The sequence below is a fragment of the Copadichromis virginalis genome, linkage group LG20 (assembly GCF_057382275.1).
Source record: "Copadichromis virginalis isolate Kocher_CV1m ecotype Utaka linkage group LG20, C_Virginalis_male_GT1.1, whole genome shotgun sequence".
NCBI lineage: Eukaryota > Metazoa > Chordata > Actinopteri > Cichliformes > Cichlidae > Copadichromis > Copadichromis virginalis.
In genome coordinates, this window is record NC_140637.1 from 27912554 (window position 1) to 27933820 (window position 21267).

General features: G+C 41.5%; 1 protein-coding gene and 2 pseudogenes across 1 annotated transcript; 2 read left to right on the forward strand and 1 right to left on the reverse strand.

Annotated features, from left to right (window-relative positions):
* The first annotated feature begins 2133 nt into the window (after positions 1-2133).
* LOC146685021 (P2Y purinoceptor 1-like) lies at positions 2134-3507 on the forward strand (annotated as a pseudogene).
* A 5605-nt stretch (positions 3508-9112) lies between these two features.
* On the forward strand, positions 9113-11426 carry LOC146685022 (P2Y purinoceptor 1-like). The gene has a single exon (XM_085443766.1). The coding sequence runs from the start codon at positions 9345-9347 to the stop codon at positions 10344-10346; it is 1002 nt and encodes a 333-aa protein (XP_085299892.1). The 5' UTR covers positions 9113-9344; the 3' UTR covers positions 10347-11426.
* Positions 11427-17502: 6076 nt separating this feature from the next.
* On the reverse strand, positions 17503-19197 carry LOC146685023 (histone H1-like; annotated as a pseudogene).
* Positions 19198-21267: the final 2070 nt, after the last annotated feature.

Consider the following 21267-nt stretch of genomic DNA (forward strand, 5'->3'; position numbering starts at 1 on the left):
AGGTGGCAGTGGCGGCTCAGACAAACGGGTGACAGGCAAAATAATCCCTGACAAAAGTAACGCAGGCCAGTTATTGTAATGGAAGCCGTCAGTAACACAGAACTCTTTTGCTGTGTTTCAGCACAATAAACTGCTCCTCACATACAAGGTCTTAAATAATCAGGCCCCATCTTATCTGAATGACCCTGTAGTACCATATCACCCCATTAGAGCACTTCGCTCTCGCACTGCAGGCTTACTTGTTTTTCCTAGAGTATTTAAAAGTAGAATGGGAGGCAGAGCCTTCAGTTTTCAGGCCCCTCTTCTGTGGAACCAGCTTCCAGTTTGGATTCGGGAGACAGACACTATCTCTACTTTTAAGATTAGGCTTAAAACTTTCCTTTTTGCTAAAGCATATAGTTAGGGCTGGATCAGATGACCCTGAAATATCTTGTGATCCTTGAAATTAACTACTGTAGCATGATTACAGCACCTCCTGCCAAATGCAATAAATAAATAAAGGTGGGATACATAAGTAAAGATCCTTTAATTTCCATGTAAAAATCATGGTGTTACATAGTAGCTAGAAGTGGTACATATTCAAATAATCTATCAGCCAATAACTTGTACTTTATGTAGTATCTAAATTATAATAGAAATATGTTTATTGTATTTTTGCTTTGTTTTGTATAGCATTTTTTTCTTTTCCTTCCTAAATAAACTTCTGTATATTGTTTATATGATTGGAAATTAAACAAAAAATGAACACAATACCAACAGTTGCCTCAAGGTGTTTTATATTGTAAGGTAAAGATCCCACAACAGTACAGAAAAAAATAAATAACTTTAAGAAGAAAGTATTGCCACCCAAAAGGAGAGAAGGGCAATATCATAATATCATGTAGTATAGTAGAGGCTCCTTGCCCCAGTTGGTCTTGTGACATCTTTCTGTCTCTTCATGTATCTCAGACACACTCGATGATGTTGAGATCAGGACTCTGTGGGGGTTGTACCATCATTCCCAGTACATCTCTGACTTGCTCACTGTCTACAGCTCAGTCAGACCTCTCAAGGATCAGATTCAGATGTTTTACCTGTTCCCGGAAATAGATCTCAGTCTACTAAGAGTGCTTTCAGTCATTGTGGTTTTGTTCTTTGGAACAAGCTGCCTGCTGACATAAGATTTGTGCGTTTATTCAAAAACAAACTTAAACCCTTTTTATTCACACAAGCCTATCTATACATTATTGGTGATATGTTCTGATGTTGTTTTATTTTTGTTTGTTTTTTGTTTTGTGTTACTGTTTTCATTGCCTTTAGGAAGTGCAAAGCCACACATGTTTGCCTTTATTTTCTGTATTTTATTTTATATGTCATAAAGTACTGTTACTTCATTACTTAAACAACAAAAGATAAAAAAAGGTATCCACGCTGATGTTTTCGTGTTTTTAAAAAGATAAAATAATCAACAGTCTTTGTGAACAAGCCAGGAGTTAGATGCATGAGATGAGTTGAAGAAAATAAAATGCAAAAAGAAACAGGGCTCTGTGTGCGGGCAGGCAGAGATGGAAGACCCAATCGCGGGACTTGTGGAGACTCAATGGCAAACTCAAAGAATCTCAGCATTACTGCTGGCATGAAACAAAACATAAACCAAACTGAGAACGCTAAACAAGAACACACATGCAATTCTGAGGGCACAAAGCGACAGTGAGCAAAGGAAAACACAGGCTTATATACACAGAGTAATAATCAGGGCATGGGAAACCGGAGGGAGACACAGCTGGGAGAAATTAGGGCTGAAAAGACACGGGGAAGTAAAACTGAATCCACTGACATAGGACTGAGACCATCAAAATAAAACAGGAAGCAATTCACAAAGACGCAGACTTGACGCTGAACTAAACTTACACTAAAGACGAGGGAACAAGACACAAAATCTAAGAACAAAACCCTAAAGCAGATTAAACTGAAACATGGAATATAATAATCCCCCCCCCCCATGTTCAGCACAAAGTTACACCCATGATGGAGTGACGGGCTACAATTACAGGAATAAAGATAAGGTTTATAGGAAGCAAAAGGCCACAGGAACAGAAGGCCACATTCCAAAGGTTCAGACCTGTTAAACAAACTCAAGCAACAACAGATACACTTGCTGTCCCTTCACTTCTTTCACTTTTAATTCTGCTACAAAGGAGAGAGGTTGTGTGGACAACATGTCAGGAATAGCAACTAATAAGACTTCCTTCTTTCGTTCTAACTATGAACATGTAACTCTGCCTGCTGTTTACACCTTTGTTTTTCTCATTGGTCTGGGAGCTAACGGATGGGCAGTGAGGTCCTTGCTTCAGAAATGGAAAATTCTTGGACACATTAATGTGTTTCTTCTGAACCTTGAGTTGCTAATTTTTTGTTCTTGCCAACTCTCCCATTTTTGTCAGCATACTATTTTATGAGGAATAAATGGATATTTGGAGATGCTTTCTGCAAGATCACAAGATTCTGCTTCAACTTGAATTTATACGGCAGCATTGGATTCCTCACCTGTATAAGTGTGTACAGGTACCTGGCTATTGTCCATCCGATGAGGGTGATGGGAAAAATAACCGTCACTCTCTCTGTGGCTATCTCAGTTTTGGTTTGGCTGTTGGTGAGTGTTCAAAGTCTTCCAGATATGTTCTACCCAAAAACCTCTGCAAACAACACTCATACAAATAGAACTGAAAAATGTCACCATACCACCTCTACAGAGTATGTTGAGAATTACCTGAAATACAGTGTGGGTTGGACATTGACTGGGTTTGTTATGCCACTCCTTATCTTACTTGGCTGCTATGGACATGTGACTCTTGTTCTCTGCCGCAAAAATACCATTAATAAGGTGGTGAAACAAAGAAGCTTAAGGTTGTTGTTCATTTTGATCTTGCTCTTCTCAGTTTGTTACATCCCCTACCATATTTTTAAGAACCTCAGTCTTTATTCAAGAGTTTTGATAAAATACAGGATGCGTCCAAAATGGGATAAAGGAGTCTTCTGTGCTCATCAGATCAGTCGTGGTCTTGTGTGTCTGAATAGTGTTTTGAACCCCCTGGTTTACCTCCATGTCATGGATATTCCTGCTCAGCTCCAACAGCTGCTTCAGCAGTTTCGTCAGACATTTACTCGTTTGTTTGTGTCAAACTATGTCAGTGTGCCTGTGGCACAAACTGCAAACAGAGCAATATATTAACAGTGATTAATGACTTTACATGCAAAAGTAAGTAAGTTAAAGACTGCTTTATGTACTACAATGTGTTTCATTCTCTTAATTATCACTCCCCTTCTTCTAACAGTTCTTCTAACAGCACAAGTGTTTAGACAAATATATATATACCTTTATGTATCTTTTGTTTCCTATTCTATTGCCTTGTATTCTGTGAATGACTAAAACCTGATGGAATCCATTTACTCTTTTGCTTTAAAACTCATTCTCCTTATCATGTATGCAAGATGTCATTGTTATTCCTTGTTATTGCTCTGTATTAGCTTCACTAGCTATTAGCATTTAGCTGATGATATTATGGATCTGAAATAAATGTAATTTAATCCTTGAAAATTGCATTATTCAAACTCCTTACAACAACAACTTTCACTTTAATGATAGATCAGGACAGAGCTCTGGCAGATTAGTATAATTTATTTCATATTAGTGCTATTACTGTATTTTTTGCACTTTTCAAGAAACTCAGCCTTTATTCAAGAGTTTTGTCAAAATGGAGGATGAGTCCAGATTGGGATGAGGGATTTTTTGGTCCTCATCAGATAAGTTGTGGTCTTGTGTGTCTGGATAGTGTTTGGACTCCCCTGGTTTTATTCCTTGTAAAGGATTTCCCTGCTCAGCTCAGGCAGCTGGTCTGGCAGTATTGTCAGATGTTGTATTGTCAGTATTGACTTTGGCTTTCTCAAGCACAGCTGAGTTTAAAGACTGCATCATGTAATTCATTTTATATCATTCTTTTAACTATTATTCTGTTGTTGTTTTTTTAATAACACATTTAACAAAAAGGTCTACATACATACTTTTATACACACACTTCACACTCAATCTACCTTCAAGCCTGTAAAGTTTATTGTGTTTATTGCTGACACACAGTCCAGATGTATAGTCCATGTATTTTGTTGTTGCAACCTCTGTTTTGTTTTCTTTTTTGTTATTGGTCAGTTTAAAATCTTGGACATTTAAGAATTGTTGTGCAAAATATTGGAAGCATACATCCTCAGATTTAAAGCGACCTTCACTGACCATATTTGCCATAGCTGGTATAAAGGGCTGTTGCTTCATTTGTCATTTTGTTCACCAGATTGTTTCATTATCTTCTGTTCTAATAACATCCAAACTTCCAGTTTCTACAACATAATCATGGTTCTTCTTAACCTTTAAGTTCCTGTGAAAGATTTAACTTGTTTTTGTTCTGTCATGTGCCAGCTTGTAGCTCTGTGTTCTGTAGAAAACCTTTGGATTTCCTGTCTGCCATACGAGCCACTGTGAAATTTAGGTGGATTCCTCTGATGCACATTTCATGGCCATTATGAATGAACTTTTCAATATTTACCAGTTGTTATCTACTGCATATAAGATTTGTCATTAATAATTAGCATAGCTCATTACTGGGGACTGCTAAAGAGGTATCATGTTATCCTGTAAACTGTAAACCTTGTCCTGAACAGCATGTTCAAACATTTTTCTGTCCCTCCTCTACATCTAGGATGGTGAGGGAAGCTATTAGCTATAGTGTTTAACTGCAGGCACATTTTATGTAAGATTCTGGTTTGCTTATTTGGTAAGGAATGTTTACTTCCTGCCATTTATGGGCTCACCTATGCTTGTATATGGTGGATCATTAAAGAGGTTCAGCCATATACAGAGTGAGGGGAGACGATCCTTTTATGACCACCAGGAATTCACGCACGCACGCACACACACACACACGCACACGCACGCACGCACACACACACACACACACACACACACACACACAGTGTCTTTGCTTTCATGACACACCATATGGGTTTTACAACGAGGTGTTTGTGTAACTATTGTCACTGAATAAAAGGCTGTGAGAGGATGCTGATTTTTTGGAGCTGGCTCGGATCAAGAGAGGAGCATTCAGCTCCAAGATCCTGATCCGACTGGCTTCGCTTGCAAGTCAAAATGGATTGAGCCCTGATTGTCTTGCTTTGTCCAATGGGATAAGTGTCTGAGCTAGCAAGGCCTGCGAACGCAGACCTAACATTTATTTGGTCCTTTAAACCGGAGCCCAAAATCGCCCCCACCGAAGAGGGTGAGGACACACCAAAATCTGTCGACAGCCAGGATGCCTGGGGCGCCTGAAGAAAGCCCTGGAACGTGAATTTGAAGCCAGGCCAGTAAGATACCGTCTGAACTCCCCTCGGGGAATGACGATTGACGGGATCCAGAGACTGTCTCGCAAGTTAAAATGGACTGAACTCTGATTGTCTTGCTTCGTTCATGGGGATGTCTCTGAGCTACAAAGGCCTGCGAGTACAGACCTAACAATAGCCTAGTTTTAAAAAAAAATTACTATGATAAAGATAATTTTGATTTTTTCTTCAGTGTACCTGAGCTCAAAGCTAAACCTTTCTATAGGCTGTATTTAAACACTGTATAAAATATGCCCTTTGTAAATAAGTTGAACACAATCATGATATATTATTTGGAAATACATAAAAAGTAATTAATATTATCTTTAGATCTAAAGGACACCTCCCAGACTTTAGTCTTAATCGTGGCTACTGTTAGTTGTCTTCTAACAATCAGTGATTAACTAATTAATTAATACTTGAAGTAAATAAATCAGTGTTATGAGAAAATGCGAGTGGACTCAGAGAGCAGAACACACGAAGACACAGAATTGCGATGAAGGAACTTTATTAAAGAGACATAGGAGAGGTGGAGAATAAACTCAACCTGGGTCTCTATTGTCCTGTGTAGTCTGGGAGATGATTGAATGATGGGGTGGGTAAAGTTTCCTCTGCGGTGGGGTCGGGTGGGCTTCCCCGGGTCCTGTGGGGCTTAGCGGTGCTGCTGCCGTAGGCCCCGGTCTGGATGGGCCTGGGCCCCCTTGGCTTGGTGGGTGTCAGAGGACAGGGGTGCCTACTGGGATCAGCTGGCGCCAGGGAGGGGCTTCTTGCCCCTACCTTCTTTTCCTCCCCATCCCCGACTGCCTCCCTCTTCCCGCTCCACCACACCTACCCACACAAGTAGGGCCTTGGGGTGCAGATGTGTCACCAGGGTGCAGGGGAGGCATCCCCCCCTCGTCCCCTTCTGGCCACCTGTGCCTCAATTTTATTCCACAACTTAGACATCCACATAACACATACATATAGGGCCATGAGGGTGGGCACGTTAACGGTGTCCAGAGGACGGTTTGTCTCTTCAACCCCACCTCTGGGAGGAGGTGTTGGCCGTCCGATTGGGATCTGGGATGCGGGGCCTCCCTACTGCTGCGGAGCCGGGGCGGTCTGCTTTCCTCCACCCCAGGGGAAAGGGTAACATCTCCTGGGTCTAGGTGCCGTTTCCCCCTCTGGGGGCGAGGATACCTGGACCCGGGGTATAGAGTATGTTTGGGGAGTGTGATTGTGTGTACAATGTCCATTGGTGTCTATGTGGCAACCGTGGCTCAGGGGATTGGGAAGCGCATCTGTACCCGGAAGGTCGCCGGTTCGATCCCCGGCCTCTCTATCCTGGTCGTTGTGTCCTTGGGCAAGACACTTTACCCTACTGCCTACTGGTGTTGGGCTGATGGCGCAATATGGCAGTCTCGCTTCTGTCAGTCTGCCCCAGGGCAGCTGTGGCTACAACCGTAGCTGCCTCCACCAGTGTGTGAATGTGAGAGTGAATGAATAGTGGCATTGTAAAGCGCTTTGGGTGCCTTGAGCTTTATTAAAACTCATAAATCCAATCCATTATTATTATGTTGGCTGAGTATTTGTATATGTGTGCATGAGGGTGGGAATGCATGTGTGTGCCTGTTTGTCTGTGTCTAATGTCAGGTCGGGTCTTAGACTGCACCTCTCTGGGAACTTCCAGGCCCTCCAAAGTATGGAGGCCTATCTCCCCTCACCACACTCCCTGCCGGTGGCTGATGCCCTCAGGGGTCGGTGCGTTGGTGGTTCTTGGTGTCTGGGGCTGGGCGCTCAGGTATGTACCAGCTCACTCCCGGTGGCTACTTGGCAGGGCCTGGCGCCTGTTGGTCGGTCAGGCCTCTTCCAGGGCGTAGGGAGCCCTCGGGTCTCTGGGCTCTGGGCCTGCGGCTTGGTTCACTCTGGCACAGCTGGCTACCGGCAGAGCCGGCGGGCACACCAGTGCAGCCCCCTCTGTCTTCTGCTCTGTGGCTGCTGGGTGACCTCTCGTCTGGGGCTCTCCTCAGCTCTTCCCAGGAGGGTGGCACGGTTGCCCCTCCAGTGGTCCTCCTTGGGCTCTCGCACTCTGGGGCCTCTGGATGTCTGGCATCTGGATCTCCTCCATTCCTGCTTCATGCCCTGGGGGACGGGGCTATGGCTCCCTACACCCTCTAGCAGACCATTACATGGGGAAACCTTTTGAATACAAGCACGCTGATCCACACAGGTGTGCACACGGGTGTTCACTGTCCATAGACATAAACTACACCTTTCTTGGCTGCTACCTCAAAGCACATTGTGCGCTGTCGGTCCTGCGTGCTGCACCACAATATTCAATATTTAGTATTTACTGCTGTTTACACTTAGCTAGATTAATGCGATGGTGTTGTGTTGCTCTCTTTTTTTTTCTTGTTTTCTCTTCTTTTTCTCTCAACGGGTGATCCAGGAGTTTTTTTCTCTCTCGCTTTCTCTTTTTAAGTGCCCTTTCTCACTGTCCCTCTTCCCCTCTGTTTTTCTTTTCCTTCATCTTTCTTTCTCCCTTTCCTATCCCCTAGTCATGTCTGTCCCGTCTGTAAGAACTGAAAATAAAATAACATAAATAATAATAACAAAGGTCGATCAAATGGACCAATACGGCAAGGCCATGATGATTCACTTGGTAAAGTAAATCCATTGGGTATCCTTTTTGGCCTTCAGACAACAATTCTGACGGCTAAAGAACCAAATGGGACAGACAAAAAAAAAAAAAAAAACAGTGGAGGGCGAATTTCAGAAACAATGTATTTGCAACAGAATGTAAATGGTAACGTGGAGCCGGGACGTCCAGGGGACGAAACACACACTAGTAACGCACTCGATCTAAGGGGAGAGGAACATGAGAATTAGGAGGGTCTTGCCCAAAACCGAGAACAAACATAAACCAGAATTTATAGAGAGAGGTGTAGAGCTTACTTGATACTGTCTGCAAAAACCTCTGGAAGGAAACGAACCAGACGAGGCTAAACAGAGAAACAGAGAGGCAAAAATCCTGGGGAGGAAACAAAACTCCATTCAGTCACAAGCAAAATAAATCCACAAGCTCCAGTAGGCAACCGGGCCGGTTTAGAGGCACTCCAGAAAGGACAATACTGCGACACTAGAGCCCTGTCGGGCAGCTCCTTAAGAACGCTAAGTGTCTAATGAATGACAGGTGTGCCAGGTTTGGTGAATTGCTGCACACGCCTACCTATGCGAAAAAGGAGACACAGAAAAACACAGACAAAACACCGCACTATTGGGTTTATTCAAACAAACCCCGCTGAAACAGAGACCAACAAACTGCAAACAAAGCAAGACAACACAGCGCTCTTTGTTGTTTCACTTGCAAGGGAAGTCCGGCCAGGGTCTTAGAATTATTCATCCTTCATGTGAACTCAGTTAGCTTCAAACCTGACTTCCCTTATGGCTCCTTTTATTAATAAAAAGCAGCTACACACAGTTCAGTTAACCACATAACAGTTAAGGCAAGCATATATGAGCAAGTGTGTGTGTGTGTGTGTGCCATCTCCTGTCACACCATACATGGCGCGATCTCTTCTCAAATCGCTCTATACAAAAACAGGAGTTAGCAGTCCGACTATTTTTAAAAACAGGAACTTGTGGTTTCTAAAGATACGATTGAAACTTGTAGCAACAAGACAGCTTCCTACATCTTATGTAGGGAACCTAATATGGAAGAAACATTTTATCAAAACACATACAAGCAATGGTTATATATATCTTAGCACAAATGACAATCTAAAAAAAATCAACTCTAACACACACAATTTTATTATTTTCAAAAGACAATAACAAGCTGTTCTTGTGAACAAGCAAGGAAATGGATGCATGAGATTTTGCACACGTATCTCAAACTTGCAGGGTCACAAGCAGGAAGAACATGTACATCTGGTCTTATGTTTTAGCTTTTTGTGGACAACATGTTAGGAGACAGAATGAATACGACTGAATGGTTTCGTTCAGTCTATGAACAGATAACTCTGCCTGCTATTTATACCTTTGTGTTCATCATTGGTCTGGGAGCTAATGTATGCGGACTGAAGTCTCTGCTTCAGAAATGGAAAAGTCTTGGACACATTAATGTTTTTCTTCTGAACCTTGGAATTGCCAATTTTTTATTACTGCCAACACTTCCATTTTTAACAGCCTACTACTTTATGAAGAATAAATGGATATTTGGAGATGCTTTCTGCAAGATCACAAGATTCTGCTTCAACTTGAATTTATACGGCAGCATTGGATTCCTCACTTGTATAAGTGTGAACAGGTACCTGGCTATTGTCCATCCACTGAAAGCAAAGAGAAGGATCACTGTCCGTACCTCTGTGGCTATCTCAGTCATGGTTTGGCTGTTGGTGAGTGCTCAAAGTCTTCCAGACGTGCTCTTTCCCAAAAACTCACCAAATAGAACTGAAAAATGCTACCATACCACCTCTAACGAGTATGTGGAGGATTACCTGAAATACAGTGTTGGCTGGACTCTCACTGGGTTTGTTATGCCTTTCTTTATTTTTCTTGGCTGCTATGGACATGTGACTCTTGTTCTCTGCCGCAAAAATACCATTAATAAGGTGGTGAAACAAAGAAGCTTAAAGTTGATGTTCATTTTGATTTTGCTCTTCTCGGTCTGTTACATCCCCTATCATATTTTTAAGAACCTCAGCCTTTATTCAAGAGTACTTTTTTCAACCAACAAGAAGTATCCATCATGGGATAAGGGAGTGTTCTGTGCTCATCAGATCAGTCGTGGTCTTGTGTGTCTGAATAGTGTTTTGAACCCCCTGGTTTACCTCCATGTCCTGGATATTCCTGCTCAGCTCCAACAGCTGCTTCAGCGGTTTCGTCAGACATTTACTCGTTTGTTTGTGTCAAACTATGTCAGTGTGCCTGTGGCACAAACTGCAAACAGAGCAATATCTTAACAGTAAATAATGACTTTGCATGCAAAAGTAAGTAAGTTAAAGACTGCTTTATGTACTACAATGTGTTTCATTCTCTTAATTATCACTCACTTTTTCTGGATAACAGTTTTGGCACAAGTGTTTAGACAAATATGTATATATACCTTTGTCTATGTTTTGTTTCCTATTCTATTGCCTTGTATTCTGTGAATGACTAAAACCTGGTGGAATGCATTTACTCTTTTGCTTTAAAACTCATTCTCCTTATCTTGTATGCAAGATGTCATTGTTATTCCTTGTTATTGCTCTGTATTAGCTTCACTAGCTATTAGCCTTTAAATAATGATGTTATGTATTTGAAAAAAATGTAATTTAATCCTTGAAAATTGCATTATTCAAACCTCTTACAACAACAACTTTCACTTTAATGATAGATCAGGACAGAGCTCTGGCAGATTAGTATAATTTATTTCATATTAGTGCTATTACTGTATTTTTTGCACTTTTCAAGAAACTCAGCCTTCATTCAAGAGTTTTGTCAAAATGAAGGATGAGTCCAGATTGGGATGAGGGAGTTTTTGGTCCTCATCAGATAAGTTGTGGTCTTGTGTGTCTGGATAGTGTTTGGACTCCCCTGGTTTTATTCCTTGTAAAGGATTTCCCTGCTCAGCTCAGGCAGCTGGTCTGGCAGTATTGTCAGATGTTGTATTGTCAGTATTGACTTTGGCTTTCTCAAGCACAGCTGAGTTTAAAGACTGCATCATGTAATTCATTTTATATCATTCTTTTAACTATTATTCTGGTTTTTTTGTTTGTTTGTTTTTTTTAAATAACACTTTTAACAAAAAGGTCTACATACATACTTTTATACACACACTTCACACTCAATCTACCTTCAAGCCTGTAAAGTTTATTGTGTTTATTGCTGACACAGAGTTCAGATGTATATTCCATGTATTTTGTAGTGGCAACCTCTGTTTTGTTTTCCTTTTTTTATTGGTCAGTTTAAAATTAAAAACCTTAATTTAATTTATTTTAATTAATTTCTTGTTAATCCCATACTGTACAACTGTCAAATGGAATAAAGTCTGTTCATTCTAATATATGTTCTAAGTATTTCATTCCTTGACAACTCTAATCTCGGAAGTTAATCATATTAATGTTCTGTAGAATGTCACGGCTTTTCCAGATAAGTGTACGTTTGCATGAGATTAATGAAGTCATTTTTAGAAACTTCCATCATGCTTTCAGAGAACTTTTGCTTTCAGATTTAAACCCCAACCAGAGGGAGACTTTAACCTTTTGTTTCAATCATAAGATAAGACAAGACAAGACAAGACTTTATTGATCCCACAACGGGGAAATTTTTGTGTCACCTCAGCTCAGGTACAGATATCAGAAGGAAATACAAAAATACAAATAAGTACAATCAATGAAAAAAGTAAGATAATACACTATATACAATGGTAGCATACACAGTATGTGATTATGGATATGGTTGGAAATATGGAAGACATAAACTATATAGCTTGATATAGCTATTGTACCACTACTATTCCTATTTATAGACATGTACACACACACATGTACACACTAAATATACATATGTATACGTATACAGACATATATACCTGCACATGTCCGTACACATGGAAGGTCCATTATATGCATGAAGTGGTGACCGTGGATGTTCACAGTGTCCAGTGACTTATGACATTGTGATTGAGGAGTTATAGAGTCTAACTGCTGTTGGGATGAATGATCTGCGAAAGCGCTCCTTCCTGCAGCAAGGGTGTTTCAGTCTCTGACTAAAGGAGCTGCTCAGCCCACTCACATACTCATGCAGTGGGTGATTCACTACTGTCAACCTCATGTTTATAGTAGAGTATTTACTTTTAGAAATCACTTATTTCTTAAATTACACACCAGAGTGTGTATGGTGTAGTGCATTTCAAGAATCACAGAATGATTAACAGCATTTGTGCTCAAACAAGGAAGAAGTGTCCATCTGTGCATGGGGCATAGCTTTTACATAACTACAGCTGCCAATCAAAGCTGTTATCATGATGTTGCACCCCAGTTTTCCAGCACAGGCTATGACTACGACAACTGCGTACATTAAACAACCGAGCTATGATCCTGTGGGAATTCGAGACACAGACTGACAAATTGGTGATGGCTATCCAACCAGACATAGAAAATATCTTTTTTTTTGTACTAATTGTGACCCTCATTTACAAAACTGTGTTACTGTCAGTTTTGTAAGCAGTTGATAATAAACCTTTATTCAATGCAGAAATATTGAAAGTAAAAATTCATACAAATAAAAGTGGACTAAACATGAACCCTTTTCCAGTAGTGAAACACTAAAAAACTGTTTGTTGGTATATTTGCCTTTGGTTGTCTAACTAAGAGTAATCAGGGAGATTTTTGTGCTTAAACTTAACCAGTCAACATGAAACTAACCAGCCTCAAGAAAAAAAAGTGAAACAAAATCAAACACAGGGTGTTAGGTTTGTAGCTTGAACCCATCCGCTGGAACGTTAAGACAATATAATTACACTGCAAGCAAGACACAAGTAGGCAAACTTCTTCATGGTACTCGTGCACGGGAGAGAACCGGACAGAGCGCCGTTCCTTCGCTTGACCCCAGTAGCTCTCGTCCGTCCTCCCATACACTGTCCTTTTATTGAGGTTACATGAATATGCATAGGTTCATTAACATATAACGTCTACATACACAAAGAGTACCTTGCCTGTGTGTGTGTGTGTGTGTGTGTGTGTGTGTGTGTGTGTGTGTGTGTGTGTGTGTGTGTGTGTGTGTGTGTGTGTGTGTGTGGACTGCTGATCAAAGGGTCAAACATCCTTGGTCAGGAAGAGGGTAGCCTCCCCCTCCCCCTAGATGGTTCATCCTAGATAACATGGTGAGGAAGTCCTGCAGTTCATCTAAACAAAGAGCACTTAGACTAGAACAGACGCAACTACGTTAATCCTACCATAAAATAATAAGACACGGTATGACCTCTCATGCTCCCAAAGTGCTGTCTAATACACACAAAGTTTGCAGACTATCAAGGATCAAAACCTCTACCAATCTACAACTAATTACAAAACTCTAAGCATATATAAGTAAATATTTCTAAGCATAAATGACAATCAACAATACAAATCTAACATTTCCCCCCTTTTTTGACCTTTATGCCTGAAAAGTTCCCAGGTATGAATACCTCATGTCTGACAGTTTCAATGCAAACATTTTTATACTCAGCATATGTCAAATCACCCTAAATTACTGAAAGGTACACAGTTTAATAAATGTATTAGCAGTTACCCCATTCATTGAGCTCATCTCATGGCAAACTGCATCTTACGAGCAACCAAAGAAATTGTTAATTTAATAGTGAAACTAAAAAAGTAACATTTTGAAAAACATCTCAACTTGGTGGTGCTTCCTCCGGGTGTGCACATCACATGTCTTTCTGCAGAGTGGTTTAAGCTCTGCAGGGCGTCATGAATGTCTCTTCCAGTTGTTTCCATCACTGTCCATAGGACCAGAGTCCAAATGTATGTAGAATAGACATTCAAACATACTAGTTGGTTTTGTGGTTCGTCAACATGGGTCTCAGCTATTTCCAAGCTGCAGACCTCTCAGCACTCTAGTTTTATGGCCTCTTACCAGCCCCCATCACCTGACTTCAGACCTTCGTCTTGTGAGGGGGATATTTATGACTCCTTAATTGTCCACGCTCTGCAGAAAAAGCTCTCTGTGGAAAGGGTGCTGGGTTCCGTCATCTTACTGCTGTTATGATCCCAGCAGCCTTCAGAGTGTCATCGTATGCACAGTATAGTGGCACAGCATTAGGTGATGTTCATAGGAAACTGCTGTCATCACCACCATAGCTTCTGGTTCCTGTGCTTTCACAGAATCATGATGTCATCCTCGAACTCCTTCTGCGCTGTCGATGGAGCTTGGCACGCTCCCCTCATCCCACGAGTTTTCATGTTCCAACGCTGCTGAAGGTTTAAGGCAGAGCACGTCGTACACCTTAGTCGTCTTCCTCAGCGTCAATATTGAATCTTTCTTTTATTTAAAATCTTGCTGTGGGAAGTCTCCTCTTGATTTCCTGGAAGCTTAGTAGCACAGCTCTCTGTGTGATGTCTGCTGTGCTGAAGATGATCTCTGATCCTCCTGAAGCCTCTCTCCCATCTTGTGGACGATCCTCTCCTCTATTTTGCAGGCAGTTTCATGGTCCTTGCTGTGGCTCCAAGGTCTGATTTCATGATGGGCCCCAATCAGCTTGATCTTTGACCTCAACCACTGCCTGGTCCTGTCAGCTATGCGCTTCTCACTGGGCCTCTGAAGATTTCTCAGGAGATTACTGCTGCACCTGTATTTCCTTGCTAGGAAGACAAACTATTTGGAGAGTATGTCAACAATCATCAAACCACATTCTTTAGTTCAGTGAACTTCACTTATAGGCCATCAAAGCCTCATCTGAACATGGGTGCACCACTTGCATAGGTTTAATATTTGTAAATAAAACGGCTAATCACACAAATCACTGCAACAATAATAAAAAACATTGTTTAATGTTAATCCTTGGACCCCTCCTCTTGACGCATGGACACACCCATGCGTCAACTCACCAAACCTGGATTCCAGTCTTAAAGAAAAAGATTAGCTAGATCATGTCCCAGGCAACATCAGGGCATCTCCTCTGGAGTAGCTCCGTAACCCTGCAATAAAAGATGTTAGCGTGTTTTGCATATTAAGTATGCTTAACACCGGGCTCTCCCAGGAGCCTGCATACACACCATCATGGCCTGGAAAGCAAAATCTGGAAGTAAAATCAAACTTCATACCTGTAAACAATTGTATCATAAGAACAATAAGCATTCAACACTAGCAAGACAAGTGTCATGTGCAGGTTTTCTCAAATCAGTAACTACAACTATTACCCTAATTCACCTCAGACATGGATTATCCCATGTACTCTGTTAACATTAATGTAATCAGTGACTTCTCTTAAGCAAAGTCACTCCACTCATATATTATTATTATGGGTTCAAAAGTGGCCAGCAAATGAGCCCATAATAAACTATTCCATAAATACCGTAATCTCTTATTTGTTTCACCCATGTCACTTGTCCGCTTCAGCTGAATCTACTACAGCATTCTCAAAGAAACAAACATTAGCAATACACATTGACTGTGGTCAGACGGAGGTCAGACACAGGTCAACGGATTCTAGAGGTGCCATAAAAACACCATAAAGTCAACCCTAGCTGTGGAAAGAAGTAACACCAGTTCTCAACACAGGAAATTTCACACATGTTATTCACATTATCAAAGTAACCTTCACATTTTCCCATCAACACAATGCAACAGCATCACCACTCATAACCTGTAAACACAGTTTTCCTCACACATAAACCCAGAAATCCTGTAGTAGGAAAAAACATCAACCAGTTGTCCTGGTATAAATCGCATCATCAATTCACATGAAGAACTGGCATGCTGTAAGAAAAGAAAATGCAAATATTAGCGCTTGCGCAGGCGTATGCATACTTTGTCACAGTTATCTCTGTGAGCAACTCAAGCCTATGAATAACACACCTGATAAATGCACAGACACAGAAAATGGCATTTAAAAGGTTAAATCATCATGCAACCTCGAGTGTTGCTGTCATCTTTCTGCTCCTGTAAAAGGAAACACATGGGTTCATCTGCACCTTTGTCAGGTGGGGGTTAGCTTCACACAATCATGTTCAGTCAGTCAGTCAGTTATTTTAAAATTCTTACTCATTCACTCAGTGGTTCCTTCTTTTGCTAATTGTGGAAATTATCATCGCATTCGTTTCCACGCTCAGCAAAACGACGTTATTTCAAAAAGAAAAATAATTTAGACTGGATTTCCTCGTTGAATCCTTTTTGGGGGGGACTCTCATTTCCTAATTGTCCCAAATAAGTGGCTTCCTCCTGAACCCATTTTAAATGTGGAGAAACTCACTTGCAACAATTTTCTTGACGACGTGTAACGCTTTTAATTCCCGACTTGCAGATCTGCTCAAAGAAAAGAAATTCACAAGCAAAAATCAGTGCTTGTTCAAAAATGAAAAATAAAAAATAACAGAGATTATCAAACCAAACTCTCAGTGCACTGTGAAAGTATCAAAATAAAAAGGCCTTGTTAAGTCATGACACAAACTCCTCATCATCTTCACAACAGGAGAAGAATCATCAGCTAGATTCACTCCAAACCAACCATCAGCTGCACAACACACAACATAACCCTAATGTCATATTAGCTATGAGTTTAATCACCCGGTCTGTGCTCTTCACTCATTTAAGCCACAGATCTATTTTATTCAATTTTTCCTTTTTCCCTTCATCATAAAACATGTGACATGCTGTCATGCACTTCACAAAACAGTCTGTTCTGACGTATTCAGAGTTGTGTATCTAAATACAGGATTCACTCGCACATCAAAGCAGGAAACTCAGTGTTTTAGAGTCTCTACTCAACACACAACAAACTCCAACACATCTCATTCACTCGTGCTAGAATTCAATCACCTTTCATTAATCTAAAACCGATCAACTAATTTGCATATCAGCTATTAACCCACTAAGTTGACAGGACGACAGAAAAGCATGTTCAAAATAGTATCACAAAAGACAATTTCCCTCATACAGTAAATTACTTATGCTGCCTCAATCAAGCAGGAAGCTTCTCCCAATTTACCATTTTAACACTAAATTTATTGTCTGATCACTGATTTATCAAACCAGGATTTTTTTTTTTTTCCCCACAAAAGTTAAATTGTTGTCCTGCAACTTGTAGAGTCAATTTTTTTCTTTAGGATAAATTCAGTATTTGATAACAAGTGTCTGCTAAATTGACACTATTGTAACACTGATGAAAGATAACAAGCTAATTTTCATTGCATGGGTTTGTGTTATTAGGCAGGTCTAATGCATGTCTGTGGAGCTGCATCTCCAGCAGAGCATGTTCTTAAAGCTGCCTTTCCTACACATTTCTCTGCTATTATTTAATCATTTCTTAACTAATGTGCTATGAGTCTTCATGAGTCATTTTGTGTTTGGAATTGTTAGTAGGGTTAATGCATGTTCTGCTTGTGTGTGTGTGATTTTGTATATGTTTCTATTTTCCAACTTAAGCAGTCAGTTTTCTTTTCCCCAGGTTTGCTAACCCAAATTTTGATTTCCCACATTAAATAATTCCTATGTGTTCTCACCTAGTCTTCTCACTCTGTTGTCCTCTCACTCTTTTGTCCTCTCCCTCTTCAACAGTCCCGGCAGTTCTCCTTCAGCTTTGTCCTGTCTAGTAGCTGAAGTGCTGCTGCTGCCTTCTTGGGCGACTTCTTAGCAGCTGCTGCCGGTTTCTTGGCTTTGGCTGCGGCGGGCTTCTTGGCTTTGCTCTCAGTAGCCTTGTTCATCTTGAAGGATCCGGAGGTCCTGGTGCCCTTGGTCTGCACCAGAGTGCCCTTCGCCACCAGGCTCTTGATGGCGGTCTTGACACGGGCCTTGTTCTTGTCCACATCGTAGCCTCCGGCAGCCAGAGCCTTCTTGAGAGCGGCCACAGACAGGCCGTTGCGCTCCTTGGAAGCGGCCACGGCTTTCACAATCAGCTCGCCCACGCTGAGGCCGACCTTCTTGGGCTTGGAAGTCATCGTCTTCTTCTTCTTGGCCTGAACCTCGGCGCAGGGCGCAGGGCGTGTTTATGATGGAGCCTTTCCCACCACAGCGCTGGCACGTTGAACGCATCATGAAGGGTCCATTTCTTTCATGTCGCTAGCCAGCATGCTAGCTGCATGTGGCTTGCCCGAGTCACTCAGTCCTTTGAGCATTTCAACATGCTGCCACCGCCATCTTGCTCGCCCCTCCGTGGAATTCATCCAATCAGACAGGAAGATGGGTTTGCTTTCTTCTGCTGCTGCTGTTTATCCACATTGCTGCTGCTTTGCTGGGACTTTTTGTGCTCAGGACTTGCTGCTGTCTCTTTATCATGGAGCTGCATTCCTTATCTTCAGGGAGGAGTGAGCTCGCTTGTGAGGTTGAGAAACACATGGCACTGTAAATAAGTCAGCCAGAAACTTGGCCTGCATGTTTCCAATGATGTTAAACTATAACTTTCTTCCGACCGCTGCATGTGGAAAATTGATTCAGGTCTGCTTTTCACCTGAAAGTGACAAACTAAGACATTTCATTATTATCATCACTGCTTAATCAACACACATCTCTCTCTCTCTGTGTGTGTTTTTGTGAACAGTCTTTTCTTAAAAGCAGAAAATGAAATTGTAGTTGTTTTTGGCTGATCAACACAAAACCTTTTTCCTATGATTTTTCTTTGTCACTCTTTTTTTTTTTTTTTTTTTCGTTACAATAGCTGGTGACCTGCAGAATCACCGCTCTCACTCACAATCAAAGGCAATTACTCTTGCACAGTGCACAAAAACACTGTGATGTCAGACACATTCACACTCACTTTGTCATCTGCATAAATAAACCATATGGCTGGAGATATGTGCCATGGTGATCCATAAGCATGATCACCAGTTTATTTAATTATTTTTAATCCAACAAAACAAATAAACAAAAACATGATGCTGATGCTACACACACACACGAGTCAAGGTGCAGAAAAACTGCTCATGGAAACGTTGCACACTCATAGCTCTGTTTCCCTCTCTTTGAGTAGTTCTCAGACAGCTCTTGATCTGATAATGTGTAGCTTGCTCATCAGCTCAAAAAACAAAAACAAAACTGCAACGCGACATCACACAGTAGTTGCATGCTCTGCCCACAGTGGCAAAGTCTTACACTTACATATTCAACACAGCTTCTCCATCATGTACTTTTAGATGTTTCATACAGGGTTCAGCATATTAGTTGTTTTCACAGGTGTGCTCTACATCTCAACAATGGTTCATAATAAGACGACAGTCTTCCACACAGGTCAAGTGCCTCTATGCACTTCATTAGTTTAAATATTTACCTATATCACTTCATCTCACATGTCATTGTACTGAATTTAAGCAACCACAAGTTTAATGTAGGTTACTTTTAACAACTATCCACCTCAATTACGTCTATGGTCTGGCACACAGGCTGTTGTCGATCAGGGCAAGCTAAAGAATAAACATTTTGTGTCAGCTGCCAGGAGCAAAGTCCAGCACAAACGTCTTTCTCCCTCTAACTCACTCTTGGTTGCTTAGAAACCCATGATAACAACAACAGTCGGTGTCACAGACCACATGTTCTGCTCCGCACACACAACAACAACAACAACAACGACGACGACAATGACAACAACACAAAATAGGCCTACTCCGGACTCACACCGGACCGCTCGGGACCCTGACCCAGTTGTGGGACGCTCACCCACTCGCGCGACAAAACCCAATGAAGGGACGCTCGGGACACACACCCAGGGCGATTTCAAAACCGGACACTCACCGGACGCTTGGGACCCTTGGGCGATTTAACCAAAACTTCTTTTTCGGGACACTAACCCAGTTATCGCTCCACAAAGCAGCGAACTTCTCAACGCCTCACAAAATGGCGGAGACTGCACAACGACACGGTTATAGAGTCGGCCTCTGTAAACTTACTTGGCGTTGCTTAGCGTGTAATATCAGCCTGAATCCCGCCGATCGCCATTCATCGAGGAGAAAGACAGACAGCGAATCCACAGGAACTTCCTGGCTGACGTCAGTCTTTCAGCGTGCCTCCCCCTCCTCGGTGAATGCGATCCCAGGGAGCCGGCATCGAAGGACCAATTAATGTTAGGTTTGTAGCTTGAACCCATCCGCTGGAACGTTAAGACAATATAATTACACTGCAAGCAAGACACAAGTAGGCAAACTTCTTCATGGTACTCGTGCACGGGAGAGAACCGGACAGAGCGCCGTTCCTTCGCTTGACCCCAGTAGCTCTCGTCCGTCCTCCCATACACTGTCCTTTTATTGAGGTTACATGAATATGCATAGGTTCATTAACATATAACGTCTACATACACAAAGAGTACCTTGCCTGTGTGTGTGTGTGTGTGTGTGTGTGTGTGTGTGTGTGTGTGTGTGTGTGTGTGTGTGTGTGGACTGCTGATCAAAGGGTCAAACATCCTTGGTCAGGAAGAGGGTAGCCTCCCCCTCCCCCTAGATGGTTCATCCTAGATAACATGGTGAGGAAGTCCTGCAGTTCATCTAAACAAAGAGCACTTAGACTAGAACAGACGCAACTACGTTAATCCTACCATAAAATAATAAGACACGGTATGACCTCTCATGCTCCCAAAGTGCTGTCTAATACACACAAAGTTTGCAGACTATCAAGGATCAAAACCTCTACCAATCTACAACTAATTACAAAACTCTAAGCATATATAAGTAAATATTTCTAAGCATAAATGACAATCAACAATACAAATCTAACACAGGGTGTGGACCATGGTATACTGACTCCTAGCGCTGCACCTGGCGCTCCAGTTACCACTTTAACTGCTTTATGCAGGTCTCTGTAATTAGATTGTTATCTCTCGCCAGTCACTGCAGTGTCACAGGTGAAGAAGTAATCGTTCAAACACGTATTCAAGGATTCAAGGAGCTTTATTTGTCATTTGCATCACATGTTAACATGAGGTGTAACGAAATTATGTACACACGGTCCGGAGTGAAAAGAAACAAAAATAATAAATAATATAATAAATAGTTGGGTCTTTTTTTTTTGTTTTGTTTTTTGTTTTTTCAACAAACAGAAATGACAAGTAATAAGACAATACAATAAATAATACTACATACATCTTCTGTTTTTCACAGGCTTCAGCTGTGACACTGGTTTCTCATTTCCTCATCAGTGAAAAGCGTTTAAGTCAATGTTTTTAGACCAACTTGTGCTTCCCTTTTGCTGCCAGATTGTTGT

What these genes read in the sequence shown, in the direction of transcription:
- LOC146685022 (XM_085443766.1), top strand. Translation starts at nt 9,345, where the DNA reads ATGTTAGGAGACAGAATGAATACGACTGAATGGTTTCGTTCAGTCTAT.